This window comes from Ziziphus jujuba, chromosome 1 (genome assembly GCF_031755915.1).
Source record: "Ziziphus jujuba cultivar Dongzao chromosome 1, ASM3175591v1".
Lineage (NCBI taxonomy): Eukaryota > Viridiplantae > Streptophyta > Magnoliopsida > Rosales > Rhamnaceae > Ziziphus > Ziziphus jujuba.
This window is the reverse complement of record NC_083379.1, coordinates 25,657,660-25,677,126: the sequence shown is the minus strand read 5'-3', so window position 1 is coordinate 25,677,126 and position 19,467 is coordinate 25,657,660. Positions and strand designations below refer to the sequence as shown.

At 31.9% G+C, this 19,467-nt stretch overlaps 1 protein-coding gene across 10 annotated transcripts; it reads left to right on the top strand.

The window, feature by feature from the left end:
- The first annotated feature begins 4,907 nt into the window (after window positions 1-4,907).
- LOC132799243 (phosphatase IMPL1, chloroplastic-like) lies at window positions 4,908-19,216 on the top strand. 10 transcript variants are annotated; one of them, XM_060818244.1, is made up of 9 exons: window positions 4,911-5,318; window positions 6,808-6,875; window positions 7,338-7,471; window positions 8,601-8,689; window positions 11,772-11,829; window positions 11,926-11,978; window positions 13,516-13,614; window positions 13,763-13,876; window positions 15,829-16,518. In XM_060818244.1, the coding sequence occupies exons 1-9, from the start codon at window positions 5,013-5,015 to the stop codon at window positions 15,859-15,861; spliced, it is 954 nt and encodes a 317-aa protein (XP_060674227.1). In that variant the 5' UTR covers window positions 4,911-5,012; the 3' UTR covers window positions 15,862-16,518. The 10 variants fall into 10 exon arrangements, with proteins under 10 accessions (XP_060674207.1, XP_060674211.1, XP_060674215.1 ...); XM_060818233.1 differs by having other exon boundaries at window positions 13,516-13,653; XM_060818247.1 differs by lacking the exon at window positions 15,829-16,518 and adding an exon at window positions 16,525-19,216 and having other exon boundaries at window positions 4,912-5,318.
- Window positions 19,217-19,467: the final 251 nt, after the last annotated feature.

Below are 19,467 nucleotides of genomic sequence, written 5' to 3'. Positions count from 1 at the left end.
GATGTCTGTCCGAGCTAAGTTGTGTCTGGCCGAACTAACTGATGTCTGTCTGAGCTAAGTTGTGTCTGGCCGAGTTAACTGATGTCTGTCCGAGCTAAGTTTAACTGATGTCTGTCCAAGCTAAGTTGTGTCTGGCCGAACTAACTGATGTTTGTCCGAGCTAAGTTGTGTCTGGCCGAACTAAGTTACATCCGATGTCCGAGGCAAGACTCGTCCGAGATCAGATGTCCGAGGCAAGGCTCCGATATCCGAAGTCCGAGATCAGATGTCCTAGACATGGGTGTCCGATATAAAATATCCGAGGATAGTGTTGATGTCTGCTGATGTTCGAGCTAACTTATGGCCTATCCGAGCTAACTGATGTCTGTCTGAGCTAACTTGTGTTTGGCCGAGCTAACTGATGTCTGTCCGAGCTAAGTTTAACTGATGTCTGTCCGAGCTAAGTTGTGTCTGGCCGAACTAACTGATGTTTGTCCGAGCTAAGTTGTGTCTGGCCGAGCTAAGTTACATTCGATGTCCGAGGCAAGACTCGTCTGAGATCAGATGTCCGAGGCAAGGCTCCGATATCCGAAGTCCGAGATCAGATATCCTAGACATGGGTGTCCGATATAAAATATCCGAGGATAGTGTTGATGTTTGCTGATGTTCAAGCTAACTTATGGCCTATCCGAGCTAACTGATGTCTGTCTGAGCTAACTGATGTCTGTCTAAACTAAGTTGTGTTTGGCCGAGGTAACTGATGTCTGTCCGAGCTAAGTTGTATCTGGCCGAACTAACTGATATCTGTCCGAGCTAAGTTACATCCGATGTCTGAGGCAAGACTCGTTAGAGATCAGATGTCCAAGGCAAGGCTCCGATATCCGAAACCGAGATCAGATGTCCGAGACATGGGTGTCCGATATAAAATATCCGATGTATGGGTGTCCGATGTATCATCCTCCACCACTTGAATACTTAAAACAGGTCTTTTATCTTCAGGTATGGACACGCCTTTTTGAGAATGAATTACTTTCTGGATAAAGGCAGCAAGGTTGTCCTTAAACCTTTTAGCTTGAGCCCTAGTGATCGGTCCAGTCTTTATCTGTATCGGATCAGTACCCCACTGAGTTGTCGATGGTGCGAGCTCGAGCGGGTTTGCATCACCAACTCTTAGATGAACAGAAAATCTAGAAAAGCAGAAAATCTGAAAAAGCAAAAACCATTATTGTTCGTAATTAGATTCTAGCTTCATCCTTTCAATTTTTTTTTTTTTTATACACCAATCAATATTGAGATGTTTTAGATATTTAGTGAGAATAAATTAATTTTAAAACTAATTAAAACATAAACAATTTATTTTGATTCTAGTCCATTATCATGAAATTTAATTTATTCATGGATTTATATATTAACTAAAAGAAACACAAAAAATAAAAAATGATTATAGGAAATATAAGTACAATCATAAAAACTCATAATTACTATTTTACTTTCGTTAAACAAAAAGTTGTCATAAAATACTTGTGTCATAGATGAATCTATCTTAGCATCATTGCTATCTTCCTAAGATAAATTGCAAGATTTAATAGAAATGTATTAGGTTATACCTAAATCAATTTTCTATTACATCTTGCAATGTACAAAATAATAATATTAGTGTTACTATCATAGTATAGTCTAAATATGCTATAAGTTCACAAAAGACTGATAATAATCTACTTATGAACTGATAGTAATCTATCATATTCACATTAACAAAAAGATGGTTCCCATGATAACAAATTAAGCATTGTCTTTAAGCTCGGCAAACTGCTTCCTACTCCCTTCACCAAATTCTAAATGAGAACTTTCAAGATTCAGCGCTATTGGATCTGCCTCACCTGCACTTTTGGAAATCATCAGCTTTAGTTTCTTTGTTGCATTGTTTCTTGTAGTAGGCTTTGAAACCAAATCAGCTAGGACTTTATCTTCATTGCTCATTTGCTCTATCTTAGCATTGTCAACACTTCCAGATATATCTGATTTTGAAAGTTGTAATATATATGCATTAGAATTTATATTGAGTTGTTTTTTACATGGTGTTCATAAAAAGTTTTTTTTTATTTAGATTTTGGTTGGTTGTTGAATATGCTACATTTCATTTTGCAATTTCTAAAACAAATAATGAAATAAGGGAAGACTATAGAATGAGGAACACGGATGCTCTGGCAGTTGTTAGAGCTCTCAAAAAATGGATGTTTGAGAAAATCTACTCAGACAAGCTAGTCCTTTTGTTAACATAAATACATGTTAGTTTTTCATATATCAATATGTGATATTAGGTGAAGAGCTTAAATATAAATCATATGCATGTGCACACAAAAGTAATGAAAAATGCAAAGATCCATGCACAATGAAATTCATGAACTCATAAAAGAAGTGAAATGCACGAGAAAATTAAGTAATAAGACAAAGGAATGGAAAAAATTAAAGTTACCAATTTTGTAGTGAATAACACAATCCTCAGGTTTTTTATCGTCACTGATAAAGAGAGTAGGGGGAGAGAAAAGCTGAAAACAAAAAAAAAAAACAAAAAAAATAGAAAAGAAAAAAAGCCAATGTCATTTAAATACTGAAAACCAAGGAAATAGACTTTAAAATATTATAAATCAAAATCTTTACTTACATGGTAAGTCAAAGTCCTTTCTGAAGTACAATAATGAAGTCCAGAATTTTGTATAAAGTACACCAACTCTATCCTTACCATACTGTAAGTCATCATAACCATAATGCATGCCATACCACAACCCTTGACACCTGTATGGCAAAATAAAAAAGAAGCATAAAATGTGGATCTCACCAGTATGGCAACTATTGAAGATCAAATATGTGATGGAACATTGAAGGATTTTAATTAACGTAATCGATAAAAGATAAAAGGCTAATGCAAAGCAATAGTTGGAGTAAGTCACAATCAATTATTTATTAACAAAAAAGTCCAGCCCATTTAACAGAAATTTATTTAATATTTAAAGTGAAAAAATTTACTACATCTCACATATGATAAAATATTCAACAAAAATATTTATTTTTTTTAATTTACTTTGAAAATCATATAAATATATATATATATATATATATTGTATGCACATATTTATATACACATCAAAACATAAATTATTTCTTCATTTTACATTTATTTTTTTATACATATTGGATCAAATCAGTATCATATTATATATATATATATATACATGCTGGTATATTTGATAAAATATTTAGTAAAAATATTTGATTTTTTTAATTTATTTTAAAATTCAATTTATATGCATACACATGAAACCATAACATATTTCTTAATGGGATATTGTAAACTTGTAGCTGTCCTTACCTTTTTTTCAATAGCTCTTTACATGTTGATTTTTTTATTAGATTAATTTAATATTATATATTATCTAATATACCATGCTTTTTTAGTCATGATATTATTTAAAATGAAAATTATTTTAATCTGTGTAAATGGTATTAACTTGTTATTTTAATTAAAAGATATATGCAGGAGAATTTTTGTTACATTTTTGTATTGAAAAAAAAAACATATATGTATATATATATATATATATATAATGGACATCTAAAAACCTTATCAAGTAAAAACATCAATATAATAAATCTTTTATAAGTGATAAATTTAATATTTATATAAAAAAATATGTTGAAAAACAAAAAATGATGTGTATTGACATCTATTTATTCTAAGGTTATGTTTATTTATATATAAAAATACCATGCCATACAACATGTTACAACCTCCCGAAGAAAATTTAATTAAACCATAATTAAAAAACAAAAAATGATTTGTTTTTACTCTTTTTATTTATTTCTATTTTTTTGCATTACTAATAACACTCCTATTATATATTACACTTTTCACCCAAACCATAAAATGGATATTTGAACCTGATTTTGTATTAATGTTGAAATAATGTCTAACTCTTATGTATGACTATTATCATATTATGTGCATATCCACTGTATTTTACCACAACTATTTGCTTTTTATCATTTTAGCATCACTATTATATTAAAATAATGATTTAAACATCTTTTGATGAATTAGTGTTTAATTGAGTGCAACTAAAAAACTTGCTAAGTTATTAAAGTTCAAATTCCTTTCCATATATCAAAAAGTGAAAATTACACACTTTTTTTTTTTTATTTTGACAAAATTAGATAAAATTTGAAATAGACAATACTATCATTTTACTTGTAATTATGTTTAATATTGTAAATAAAATAAATGACATAAGCATTATTGGCCTGAATTAAACAAATTTAATAGTAAGAGTAAACATTGAAATCAAGCTAAGGCCATACAAGTTATTCCTCCCAAAAAAAAAAAAAGTTAAACTAAAATAAATAACAATATGAGAAAAAAATAAACAGTAAAAAGGAACCAAAAACAGGTTGGAACTAAAAAACTTGCTAAGTTATTAAAGTTCAAATTCCTTTCCATATATCAAAAAGTGAAAATTACACACTTTCTTTTTATTTTGACAAAATTAGATAAAATTTGAAATAGACAATATTATCATTTTACTTGTAATTATGTTTAATATTGTAAACAAAATAAATGACATAAGCATTATTGACCTGAATTAAACAAATTTAATAGTAAGAGTAAACATTGAAATCAAGCTAAGGCCATACAAGTTATTCCTCCCAAAAACAAAAAAAAAAGTTAAACTAAAATAAATAATAATATGAGAAAAAAATAAACATTAAAAAGGAACCAAAAACAGATTGGCAAAACACATGGGAGGAGTGCCATTTTGGACCAAAATAAACAGTAAAAAAGTGACCAAAAACTACTTCTCTTCTCCTTTATAATATAGACTTATATAGTATAGATGCCATGCGATTTTACGAAATTTATTTATTTTTTTACGATATTACGATTTTACGAATTTACGAATTTGTGGTAGCGCAGTTGTACCAACATCTCATAAGGGTCCTGAACACACTGCGGAGCCCCTGAAGCCTTCCAATTCAAAATGGGCAGGTCTCTCTTTCTCCCCACAAATATTCCTCTGAGTTTTTCTGGTATACCCAGATTGCGTTCCCCACCAAATCTATCTCACGGGTCTCTTCCTCTGAGTATAAGAATAAAATTCAAACATGGGTTTCAAATATTTCCATGTTCAAATACCAAAGAGGCGAGAACTCTCTGCACAAGGGCTGTGTTATCTGAAATTCCCAATCAAAAACAGTACCCAAAGATGGGTGCCCAATCAACTGGACCCATTGCACCTAGTCGGCTCATACAAGTGGCTGAGACTGCCGCTAGCACTGGTGCTCAGGTTTGCTTTCTCATTCAATCTCTTGGTAGGTTTTATTATATTATTTGAGTTGTGTCTGTTGGATTTATTTTATATTTTATATTTTTAATATCATTGTCAAATTTGATTTGTTAGTGCAAAAACAATTTGCGCTGCTTATTAATGTACTGAGAAACAGTTCGAATGATTGACATAGTACTGCTATAATTTATTTGTTTATCCATTTTTATTCTGAGAATGTTGGTTTCTCTATCCAGAATGGCTTTGCAATTAGTAAGTGAAGGTTGGTGAATGATGATGCTTGTCTACCTTAAATTATATTAGTGTATATGCTATAAATTCATATATTGGAATTTGGATTCTTGGTTTACGTGAAATTCTTTTTATCTCTTTTTTTTTTCCTATTTTTTATTTTAAATATATGGTAGCATTCTTTTGTAGAATAAAAGAAAAAAAGGTAGCATTCTTTTGATATCGTATAATATAAGGCGGAGTTTTCGTAACAAATGACCGAATTTTTTTAAGATTTAATTTAATTCGTTATCAGTTCATCCAAATGAATTTCTCTAGCAACTATAAACACAATTTCTCATCTAGATGCATGCATGGGACAGACGAGGTTTGAACCTGGACCTAGAACTGTACTTTAAGTGGTTTTACCATGGTTCCAAACGTAGAAGTATGTTGCTTCTTTATCTTGGTGATAAGTAGAAAATCATTTTTTGGTTTATCACAATGTCTACTTAACATAGGGTGCAATTCAGAATCCCATTTAAACAATATCACCTAATTTTGATTAATTTGGAATGACTGTAGAGAGCAACTTCTTGAAGCTGCTATCAAAACTTAATACCAAATATTCAAAACTTGCCTCTTCAAGGAAATTTAAATAAATTGAGCATTAACTCTTATTGATGGAGATTTCTTTCATGGATTTTGAACAGCTCGATTTGATGTCATGAAAATTTGTTTTGTTTCAAATTGCAAAGAAAACAGAGTGTGGTAACTGAAATTTCATTGCATCAATGTCCAAGGATGCTCACTCAGGAGTGGCTTGAGGAAATGTTATTTTTATGATTTCGTAGAATGAATATAGATGTCTATATTTATTTGAGGACTTCAAGAATTATTTGTTATTAAGGCATGTAATTAACAAAAATCTGTGAGGTATATATATATTTTTGATGCTCTCATGAATTTATTCTTGTCTTTTGGCTTTGTTTGGAGTGTACAAATTTTGTTTTCTGGTTATCTCAATAGATGACTCATGGTTGGTCAGTATGGCATTTTATTAACTGTAATTTTCAGGCTCAAACTGGTTTCATATGGACAAATAAAGGAGAATGGTCCTGTTGCAGTATAAGTGAACAGAGAACTCTTTGCAATTTCTATGATCACTTGCTGTGTACCTCTGATCTCTCTTTGCTTCACTGTCTAGATTTTAGGAAATTTTGTCATCCATCTCTAACGTTCCTTACAGACACACACATTATATGTTTCTCTTTTTCAGGTTGTGATGGATGCTGTGAATAAGCCTCAGAGTATTACATATAAGGGACTAACTGACTTGGTTACTGAGTAAGACATAACAATTTACTTTCACAGATGATGGATACTTTTCATGCTTAAGGTAGTTAATCAGTGATGTATTTATGTTTTTGAGGATCCCTTGTCCTCTATTTCCTTATCAATAGGGGAAAAAAAAAAAAAAAAAAAAGAAAAAAAAAGGAAAAAAAAGAAAGAAAGAAGAAGTTAAAGATGTAAAATTACTCAATTTTCTCTAAGGATTATAAAACAATCCTTATTATTTTATGAACTTTTAAAATCTCATTCATGTTCTATTAATACTAAATGTTAGATTCATGTGGTTTATTTACATGGTTCATGATCTCAAATTTACCTGGTTTTCCGGTAAAATTCCATTTAGGATTGATACCTACACTTGAATAATTTTAAGATTAATATATTATGCTTTCCTGATTATTTTTCCTTTTAGATCTATGACAAAATTTTGACATCATCTATGCAATCTATTTGCAGCACGGATAAAATGAGTGAAGCTGCAATTTTAGAAGTTGTGAGGAATAACTTTGGAGACCACCTTGTCCTTGGGGAGGAGGGTGGAATTATACGAGAGACATCTTCTGATTATCTCTGGTGCATCGATCCTTTAGGTTTGTGTCTCTTAAGCATGGATATTGGGAATAAGAGGATCTTTTTATTAATTATATGTTTATTTTTTCTTCTTGTAATCAAAATAATCTTCTGGAACTTGAGAGTTGTAATATTTGATATTTCAACATTTTTGATTTAGTCAACTCAAACTACATCGTATTTGTTAACAACTTTGCTAATGTGAATAAATCATTTGTGCCAGTTTATGGAGTCTTGAGAAATCCTGGCACTATAATTATTGTATTTGCAAGATAAGTCTTGCTATGTTACTATTTAAATAAATGATTGTGTCAACAATGTCGGTGCTTATGGTGAAAATGTTTTGGATGACCAACTCTAAGTTGGTATTTGTCTGTTTGGAATGACCTTCTTTTGATTTATCTGTTTGAGAATGTGAAATGCTTGGTTGCTTATGTTTTTAGAGAAGCTTCAATTTACTATGGTTTTGTTGACATAATACTATCATCGAGAAATTTGCAATTCTTAAATGTGGGAATTTATGCCTATAATCACACTGCACCAAGAGCAAGCATGGACAATCCTGTTATGTTCCTGCTGTTGTTGGAAGGGGTAAACTAGAAGGAAAAAAATAATAATTAAAAAAAAAATAAAAGAAGAAGAAGAGAATACTAGTTGTTTTGATTCCCCCTCCCCCCTCCCCCCCCCAAAAAAAAAAATAATGATTAAAAAAAAAATAATAACAGAGAAAGAAAGGGAAAGAGAGGCTGAAGTGGAGATAGTAACTTCTAGAACAATTGGTTGACCTCTTTTGCATTGGTTTAGATATGGTATGTAAATACTTGACTTTCTTTAGTCTTCCTTGGGGAAAGCTTTTAGAATATCATGTTGGACGAAGAGAACTAAAGGTCAGAAGCTGTTGCAGAATGGTTTATAAATGCAGATTTTGGTGCTTCGTTCAAAATTTGGTGGTGGACTAAAGAATTTAGTTTAGGGATCATATCTTAAGTTATTTGAGATTTCTTGATCGATAGTTTTTGTTTCTTTACACAGTTTCCTTTTACAAGGAAGAGAAATTATTGACTGCTTGATAAATTATATCTGTATTTGCTAATAAATTTGCCTTTCAGTTGTAGTAACTCAAATTTCTTTTTTCTGATATCTTTCTAGATGGGACAACAAATTTTGCCCACTGTTACCCTAGCTTTGCAGTCTCTGTGGGAGTCCTGTTTCGAGGAAAACCTGCTGCTGCATCTGTGGTATTTATCATACAACGCAACTTTACTTTTCATTCAGTGTCATTTTCTTATTGCATTGTTAATTATTTGAGTATTACTCGAGTTATTAAACTTAATCACCAAATTTGGATGCCAAATGATGTGAGTACATGGTTGAAAAGTTAACCTAATAGAGTTAGTGTAAATTTCAAAAAATGCCCCTATACTTTCATCTATGTCTCTATTTAGTCCCCATGGATTTTTTTGCAATGTCCCCTCCCATATTATCACTAAGTCTCAAATCTGTCCTTCTGTCAATAATCCTGTTAAATTTGGATGGAAATTACATGTGGCCAACTCGCATGGTATAATCATGAGTTTTAAAGACATTGTTTGGTTTTATAAAAAAATTTTAAACCATTTATCTGAAACAAAACCTAGATTGATTAGGTGTTTTACAGACTAAGGATGTGTTTCGGCCTCTACCATTTTGGGGATTTTAGGGACTGAAGCTTATTGTTAATGTCAATCCCATTGGGGATTCTTTCTTTACTTCCGTTTCAGCCAAGTGAATGCATTACATGTGGCCAACTCGCATGGTGTAATCATGAGTTTTAAAGACATTGTTTGGTTTTATAAAAAAATTTTAAACCATTTATCTGAAACAAAACCTAGATTGATTAGGTGTTTTACAGACTAAGGATGTGTTTCGGCCTCTACCATTTTGGGGATTTTAGGGACTGAAGCTTATTGTTAATGTCAATCCCATTGGGGATTCTTTCTTTACTTCCGTTTCAGCCAAGTGAATGCACAGGGAGTGAGGGGTCTATTCCTTCCCATAATCCCATTCACTTTAATGGGTACTTATCAAGTTCAAGTGTCTGTTCTTTAGCTAGGCTGTGGTTGTGAGTGAAGGTAGAGATAATATCTGATCTCTATATCCATGAGATAAGCCATTAAACTCATTTAAACCCAAAGAGGATTCCTAAATAAAAGCCCAAACTTAATCATAAATTTAAAATTTTAATATTCTTTACTTTTTTTCTTCAATATTTCTTATTGTAATAAATTGATAAACTTATATTTAACATACTATATTTTGCATCATCCTTTCTCAATGATTGTTTAGTCTTTGTCTTCTCCTTGACATATTGATAAACCTTGCAGTCTTCATTGTCCTTCTTTTTTGTTTTGTTTTTTTTTGTTTTTTGGTTTCTACTTTTAATGAGGCCAAATATTTCATTTCAAAACGCATGCTTAAATTGTGTGTTATGTGCATCATGTGCACATCACATGTAATTTTCCATCCAAATCTAATAAAGTTTTTGATGGAAGAACTAATTTGACGCTTAGTGATTGCATAGGGGTGATATTGCATTGACATAAAAAAAAAAAAAAAAAAAAAAAAAAGTATGACCAAATTGAGAGAAAAATAGAAGTATAGTGATGGTTTTTGAAATTTACCCATGAAACAATGCCACATCATTTGGTAACCAAAATTAGTGGCGTCTCTAGTATTATTATGATTATTTCATGGAACTAACCCCATTACATACTAGTTTCGCAACAATTGCAACATAAATAGATGGTTAAATGAAATGTCAATTTGATAATAATAATAATAATAATAATAACAACAACAACAACAATGACAATAATATTTGTAATGCTTTTTTCCAATCAATAAAATAATTTTTCATATAGTAATAATAATAATGGCTATAATATGATTATTATTATAGCCATTATTATTATTACTATATGAAAAATTATTTTATTGATTGGAAAAAAAGCATTACAAATATTTAAGAGGATGAGAAATCCTCAAATAGTGTAAAAAACTAAACTAACAATTTACATCATGTCGCTCCAATTCAACAAAATCAAAGAAATTGAAATATCCTTGCACTCTTTTCAATTGGATGCCCATAATGAAGCCTAAACTTGATATGAGTCCTTAAGATACATCTTGATTTCCGTCTTCAAAAATCCTACAATTTTTTCCTAGCTGTATCAGTCCAAACAAAGTCAACAACATATAGGTTAGCTATCATTCTTTTGGAATAGGATTTTCTTCCCTAGGAAACTTTAGAGAGTGGAGATTTACATAGGCAACCTCCAAATTATCTGTGTCGGTAAGTGTATATAAATTGACTTGCCATACTAACTGCTTTATCAGTAAGTTGATCAATTTTCCTACCAACCTTTGATGCATGATTCTATCAATTACAGCACCTTTTCTTTGTTTCTAGAATTTGCTGGTTAGTTGGGGCATTTTTCAGCTTAGACCCTAACATTTTAATTTTAAGAGATAAAAAATATGCTTTTCTTAGGAGATAAAGAATCCATTGAGCAAGTTACTTATACTTGCCTTCCATATGTCCAATATATTTTATTTCAAACTCTTTTCCAGTCGACTTCTGTCTTACAAGTTATTCCAAGCTTTGATGATATAGTCAATGCTGTTAGCCTGTCATCTTACCTGAAGTTGAGTGTTTGATAAAAAGAATGTTTCTATAATTTGTTGATACTTCTTCTCACTATAGCTTTTGTAAGTCTTCCATATCATGCTCTAGTAGATTGTTTAAGGTAATATAAAACATTTATGAGCTTGCTCATTTCATTGTTATGGCACTCCCATCCAAATCATTCAACATCTTCTTTGACACCTCTTTCTCTAGGTCACCGCATAAAAAAGAATTCATGTTCAAAATTGTTGTTAGGCAAGCCAATCAAAGATCCTCTTCTTATTTGCTTTTGTTTTTAATTTATTTTGTTCTGTTTGGATTTTGATTTTTTGTTATCTTGTTTTCTTGATTTCTTGATTTCTTGATTTCTTGTATCATTTTTGTATTCCTTTTACCGGTGAAATTTTCAAAATTGGGAATTCCTTGATACTGTTGTTCTAGTTCCATAGTGTTCAAAGTCTCTATAATGCTCTAGCAAATTATTGTGCCAATCCTCAATTGAAATATGGAAAATCTTTCGAGTCATTGAAAAGTAAAAGATGAGATATTTAGAGTCATATTTCTATCCCTGTTTGTAAGATGATGTATCGAATGGTTCAATTGCTTGTTGACAACAAGGTGAAATAAAATTTATTATTTCTATTTTCATTTATCAGGTAGAATTTGTCGGTGGCCCTATGTGTTGGAATACGCACACATTTTCTGCTACTGCTGGTCAGAAGTTCTGTCTAACTACTTATATATCTTGCTTTACTTGATTTTTAAGTTAATTATATACTTAAGATAGGAGACTTAATATTTGTTTCTCAGGTGGAGGAGCATTTTGTAATGGACAAAAGGTTCATGTCAGTCAAACCCATCAGGTTAGTATGTCTAGTAAATTGTAAACTGCTACATCCAAATGTGTGCTTATTTTTATTTTTATTTTCTGTATAGAATCCTCTATGATGAAACGTCTCATTTTTGTGTGATATTAGAATATTTGTAGCCCTACTCTAACAAGATTATGGTGTTGTACAATTCTAGAGTATAAATCTCAATTTGCATCGTTGTCACCTTCATTTAAATGAGGAAGATAAAATATTTTGCAAGTTTTTTATCGTAGGTTGGCTGGAGAGCTAACAGTCACTGGGGATGAAGGCCGATGGTGAGCTCTATTAGATATCTTAGAAGAAGCTTTTGAAGTAGTTAGTGGTGAAGGAGAAACCCTATCTTTTCACTGTTCAAAAAGTTGAAAGTTCTATAAGAAATAAAGCACCATCTTTTGATTGTGCTTAATAAAGTGCATCTTATGAAGAAGATGAGCATCATATCTTATTTTCAAGAATACTTGTATTCTTATATTCAACAATGTTTTAAGGCTTTGGTGCCAAAGTATATTAGGATTTTTATTTAATAATTGTTTTTTCTGAGAACTGTTGTGAACAATTACAATTGAGTTTTTGTTAGTTTTGAGATGTTGATTAGATTTGATTTACTTTTCTTATTTGATTAGGTTTTGCTATTGTAAATAGGGTTTTTGTTACGTTATATAAGGAGCACTTGCCGTTGAATACAAACACCCTATTAAAAATGTTTAGTCATTTGGCATTGTTGAATGACTGTGTCAAAAGGTTTCACTAATAGAAGTTGACCCAACTATATGCTATCTGAGAACATAAATTGAGCCTTACTCTAATAAAACTGTTAATTAGTAGAAATGAGGGTGGTCAACCCAAGAGTTGATAGATCACAAAGATTTGTTACCATGTTAAATTACCACTCATTCCAAAAACTTAAGCTAATAGAAAGTGGTCCACATGCAAATCAATAAATGGGGGTTAGTAGGATCCCAAATACAAGACTAAACGGTTAATTATACTCTGATAAAATGTAATTTACCATTAACCACAAATCTTAAGCTATTAGGAAGTAGGCCTCACCGTGTATATCCACCTAGCAGAAGCACAGACTTAACATGTTCTTTGATTTTGCCACCTACTCATAATCTTGTTAGGAATTTTTGTATGACATTAGCTTTAAGGAACTTTCAAGGCATAAGCCTTGTATGCATTTAGAACTTTCTATGGCCCTCAGTATATATACCAACTTAGCAAAAGTGTAGACTTAACATGTCCTTTGTATTTTGCTAACTACTCATAATCTTGTACGGAATTTTTAGGCATTGGCTTTAAGGAACTTTTGAGGTATAAACCTTAATGAATTTAGGAAATACTTGTTTTATGGGTTTCATTTGTCATCCTCTTAAAACATTTCAGCAAGTTGCTTCTTGTAAGTTCTTATCTTTTACATGGCATGAAATTTCTTTAGGTGTATGTGAAATGAGCTGATATATGCTTCTGAAGTTTTTCTTGGGTCGAATCCCTTTTGCTTATTGGAGCTCACCTTCCTCTTTTTCAGGTTGAGCAATCTCTTCTTGTTACTGGTTTTGGTTATGAACATGATGATGCGTGGGCCACCAATATGGAGTTATTTAAAGAATTTACTGATATCAGCAGTGTACTAATTGATGAGATATATTTTTTCCTTTTGAGTCATGTTTGTTTCCTGCACTCTATTATCTCTCATGTTCTTATATTTCTACGTAAAAAGTTTTCTTTTTCTATTTAGCTAATCTTTGTTTCCCTTGTTTTAACTTGATGTCTAGGGTGTAAGAAGGCTGGGTGCAGCTGCAGTGGACATGTGTCATGTAGCTCTAGGAATTGTTGAAGCATATTGGGAATACCGTCTAAAGCCCTGGGATATGGCTGCTGGTGTTTTGGTACATGTTTATTTCTTATTTTCTTTAAATCTATTTATCAGAAATGGAATGTTTTGTAAATCTGGCATGCTTTTATTTGTAGCCCGTGTACAATTACATGTTGTAGGAACATTTTTCCTAGTTGTCCTTCAAATATACTCTAACAGTGTTTATGCATCTAATACAAGAGGAGAACATATGCTTGGTAAGGAAAGACTTTGTAGTCTAAGAAAGTCTAATTGGTATGAAGTACTCTCCAATAGCTTGGTGTGAAAAATTACAAGAATAGTTTGCAGATTAAAATACATACAAAGCCAAGGAGAGCACTCATGTTTTACGAACATGGATAGGGTAAGATCAACATTATTATTGCTGATGTTGATGATATTAACTGACTAGCAGTGGTGCATAGAAAAAGGGAAAATCTCAAGACACCAACAATTTGAAGTAAAGAGCTTGGGTGATATGGAATAATTTCTTGGAATGTAGATTTACAAGTCAGAAAGAGGAACCTTTCCATCACATCAATGAATATATCTTGGATTTGGTGAGGTAAATATGCTTGTTGCGATGTGAACCAAGATAGTATCTAGTATATATATCTCAATTGTAATCTCAAACTTGGAATAGTCATTAGAAGCAACTATTATGGACAGAAACATATGATAAATACCACTTGGCAAACTAATTTACTTGTGTTATAGAAGGCCTGACATCGGATATGTTGCAAGTTTGATGTCCAATTTATGTACTCTAATTGAAGACCATTTGAATGGCGTTATCAGAATTTTAAGGTATTTGAATGGGACTAATGCTAATGAAGTCTCAAAAAATAACCACTTAGGAGTTGAAGCATATACTTAAACAAACTGGGCAGCATCTAGTAATTGTAGGAGATCAACTTCAGGATACTAGTGTTAGTAATTTGGAGGAACAAGAAGCAATATGTTTCTAGTTTGATGTGCAAAGGCAGAAATGAGGTCTGTCTTAAGGAAATTTTCAGTTGATAGCTGGGAATTACTATCAAGAGAGCTCAAGGTAAACTAATGATGTTCCTATTAAACTCTAATATTATCAATAGTTGACTTGAGAATGTTAGGGCCAAACATATTGATAAGGGCACTTCATCAAGGATAATTTAGAAAGTGATTTAATCTGTACTATGATAACACTAGTAGAAAGATTGATATCTACAGTTACTTTCTATCAACTCAAGATTTTGGAATTTGTGATAGTTTAACATAGTTTTGTAGACTGTTTATCTACAAAGTGTTGTGATTGAATCTTGCTAAATCCTATTTGTTGTTAACTATACTACGTTAGTAAGGGCCAATTTAAGTTATTTGTAGATGGAAATATTTTATGCATTTTATTTTTGTTTTACAAAAGCAATTGGATTCTATTTTTGCATATTGATTTTGGTATGATGATTGCATATTGTGATTGATGGTGGTATGATCAAATTAAATTTTGGATTTTATTAATTGATTGCTTTGTTTTAGTTAGCCCTTAATTGAAATAAATATATAATACAATATCGGGTCCATATAGAATTTGATCAAAAGTTTGTAAAATATTATCTTATTTGGTGTTGAATTTTTGCCACGATTTGACCAAATTGCTTCATGGGTTTTGTTATCGAATGCATTACAAATCTTTCACCACTAAACTTTTTTTATTAAAATAAAAAAAAAAAGAAGGGGTGTCGTTACTAGGTTCACAAGAAAAAAAAAATTATGGAAAATTGTTTTGGCACGGATTGAGACCTGGGCGGGCAATTGTTTTTTGTTTTAAATGGAGTGTTTTTCAATTTTCAATTTAGTCAGAGTGCATAAGGTTTTGTCCCAAATTGTGAATTCATGGCCGAAAAAAATAAGCTTCTTAGGCATTGTTTTTCAGTTTGGTTTTGGCCAAATTGATATGGAGAAATTCTTTCCCATTAAAGGACGAATCAAATGGCTCAAAAATGGCAGGAAATAGACGTCGGACATGCGAGAAACCGATAGGTCGAACCTATAGGTTGTGCAACCCATTTGCAGTGAAACCGAGTTAAACCCGATCCTGTTGGCCAGGGAACATAGGAAAAATGACCTGTCGTTTGATGCAGTCTGTTGACATTACCGTGATGACATCAGCAAGACTTGTCGTCTACTGATGCCAGCAGTCCAATTAAAAAAAAAAAAAAAAACTTGTTTTTTTTTTCTTATGGTTTCATTTACTTATTTATTTATTCCTATTTTGTGGAAATTTATCTCCATTTCAAGTTCAAATTAAAAAAAAAAAAACAAATTCATTTATTTATTCAATTCGTTGTGAAATTGAAATTTTATGTTATTTATTTATTTATTCTATTATTTAGTTGTTGTTATTGTATGTGAAATTATCTCCATTCTTTGTTTATTTAATTAAAATGCCCAAGATTTAAATGAAATATTGTTAGTTAAATTGCCCAATGAAAAGCTTTATGGTATGTTTGATATGGTGGAGAGGATTGGCTAAGTGCTTGCCTATCGCAAGATTTGGTATGTCCAAACTATGAATTGTCATGAAGCTTTGTGCCTAGTTGGCATAGTGGTATGGAATTTTAAGTACTCATGTGTCGTGAGGCTTAATTTGTCTATATCATGAAATTGCCAATGTAACTCATTTTCTCTCCCACTTGTGAACAGGTCCCATACGAGTGATTAGGTTACCTTGTCGATGGTGTGATTACTTGGTAAGCTGCTTGGAATGACAGTGGAAGTTGATTAAATACCATGAATCATAGGTTCTGAGTTACCCTATCGATGACTTAGTTCAATGCATTTGATTATGTTGATTTGGTTGATTGTCCATGGTCCGTGCATGGGTATCTTTTGTGCTACAAGGATCCTAGCGATATTGTGTTTTATGATATGATTGAAGGAGGTTGGGAAGACGGTATTTGCATAATCCTTGTGATGTAGTGCATTCGTGTTATTTGCTATTTCACAATTGCGAGCATCCTGATGAGGACATGACCAAGAGCGTTCCAAGATGGAGTACAAAGCCATTTCAAATCTCTACGAGACCAATAACGAGGGTAAGAGCGAAGAAGTTTAAAGAAGTACTAAATGGTTTAATATAGGAGGTGTTCACATCTCAAGGAAGCATGTTTATTACTGAAGATGAACCAAAATTGGTCCACATGATTGGAATGGTGACGTGGCATCCTATGGTGACATAACACTTTTGCCACGTGGAGGATGATATGTGCCTACACGGCTTCCAACTAAGCTTGGCCGAATTTTATAAGTAAGAAAACATTAATTTTTATTTATGTCTTGATTGGATTTTGGCATGTTGCCTATTTACTTTCCTAATTTTATTAGAGTTGAATTGGTCAAAGAATTAAAGGCCAATCAAATTAGAAAACTAGGAGCCAAATTAGATTTCCTAAACCTAACCACCCCACATTAGGTTTCCTAAACCTAACCACATTAGATTTCCTAAACCTAACCAAATTAGGTTTCCTAAACCTAATGTTCATCCATCATTATTTTTAACAAATTTAGGAAAGCTTTGTAATTTATTTTCCCTATTCAAAGGCATAAAAGTCATGAATAAAAATTAGATTACAATTTTGATTAAAAAGTGAGAGTGATTCTCTTGATTCTCTAAGAATTATATTGAATTTTTCAAGTTTTGCTTATGGAGTTCAAATTTGACTTATCAATAAGTTATTCTGCACCCTATTGTGGCGTCTTCACCATACCAAGGTTCTTACCTCAAATATAGGTAAAGGATTGAGGTCTTCCATTCAAAACTTGTAGTTAGACGGTCCACATCAATCTTTGTTACGGGTTTACAGGCAAGTCACTCTAGTTTCATATCAATTTGGCATCAGAGCTAACTTCTAGTTATAGGTTTGATCTATATATCTTTGTTTTCATTGTTTTTCTTTGTTCTTGATTTTCTGCAATTTTTAGAATTAGGTTAGAGATTGCATCTTTGATTTCTTTGGTTGTCTTATCTGTTTGGTCACTGCGTTCTTCTTTGCATCTTTTTTTTTTTTTGTTTGGTTCTTCTTCATCCATCCGATCATACCTTACATATATTAAAAAAAAAAAAAATTCTTTGTTCTTCTTTGCATCTTAACCCTTGTAGTCAATGGATTGGTGTGTTTTCATTGAAGTTTGGTGCGATTGGTATTACTATAGTTTGATAAAGATTGTTATTGTTGCTTGAACGTAAAAAAAAAAAAAAAAAAAAAAATTCTTATTCTTGTGGTTTGTGGCATTGAATTATCGAGGTTTCAAGAGAAATCAAATAGTGAAATTTTTTTGGTTGATTTGAGAAGCACAAAAAACAAGTCAAAATCAATACCGAAAATAAGGTTTGTTGAATATTCACAAATTCCACTTTGTAAATCTGATTCCAATTTTTTTTTAACATTTTAGTTTCTTGTGTTTGTGCCAAATTTCTTATTGAAAAACAAATCTATCGTCGTTGCCTTTTTCTTGTTACTTTTTCTTAGCTTTTCTTTCATAACTGTTTGATAGGATTATTTAGAATGTTACTTGCTAGTTTGATTTAGTTTGAAATTAGTTTACAAAGAACCAAATAGAATTGCTAGAGTGGTAAAAGGCAAGAGAGGTGAGAACTATAGAGGGTAAAAGCCAAACTATAACTAGAGTACAAACACAAGTGAATTGAGACCTTGAATTTGAGCGAAACACGTGAGGGAGTGTTGTGAGGTCCTTTTTACTAACAATTTTTTGCAGGGAAAAAAAACAAGAAAAAAAAAAAATCATGTCACAAGACAAAAGTGAAGAAAGCATGGAAAGAACTCCAGGTGTGGCTGATCCAAAGTTATACATTCAAGCCATGGTGGGAGAACTCCAAAGAGCATTAGGGTTGGAAATTGAGCAAATCCATGGCAGGTTGGATAGGATGCAATCATCAATCCAAATGCTGCAGCAACGACCACCACAAAGGTTCACTCATGGTCATGGAAGAGGAAGAAATTATCCAAGAAGGGAAGATTTGGAACGAGTGGGATGATGGAATTTGGTGTAGGTTTATGTTGTTGTACCCTAGATCACAATCATTCAAGGTGTTAGTCAAGAATGATTGTTGTTGGTTTTTGGTTCTTGGTTCTTGATTTTGTTTTTTTTTTTTTTTTTAGGTTTGTTTCTGGTTTTAATGGAGGTTTAGGGTTCTTGAGAAGGTTGTTAGCTTTTGGGAAAAAGAAGAAACAAAAAATGTAGTAGTTGAGAGAGAGAGAGAGCCAAAAATGTTGTTTTTCAAAATCTGTTTTTTGAATATTTTCTTTTTCAATGTTTTTCATTACAATTTTCATACCATTAAATACATCAAAAAGACAATAAGGCTTGTTGTCTCCTTTGCTTGCATACTTTGGCAATGTGGCCTTTTTCTCCACATCTTTCACAAGATGCATCCGGCCTTCAAAAACACTTGGATGGTGGATGTCCAAGCTTCTTGCAATGAGGGTAAGGTGGATGTCCTCCTCGGTTTTGATGGCTTTGTTGTTGTTGTTGTTGATTCCATCCATTTTTGTTGTTGTTTGTGTTGTTGTTGGTTGTAAAACCGGTTTGGTTGGTGTTGTTGCTTTTCCTTCCTTTATTCTTCTT

Bases quoted from the DNA above. Each gene is read 5' to 3' on its own strand.
- LOC132799243 (XM_060818224.1), top strand. From the start codon at position 5,013: ATGGGCAGGTCTCTCTTTCTCCCCACAAATATTCCTCTGAGTTTTTCT. The intron at 8,690-11,771 runs GTATTTATCATA...TTCATTTATCAG, and splicing joins AACCTGCTGCTGCATCTGTG to GTAGAATTTGTCGGTGGCCC. The intron at 11,979-13,515 runs GTTAGTATGTCT...CCTCTTTTTCAG, and splicing joins ATGTCAGTCAAACCCATCAG to GTTGAGCAATCTCTTCTTGT.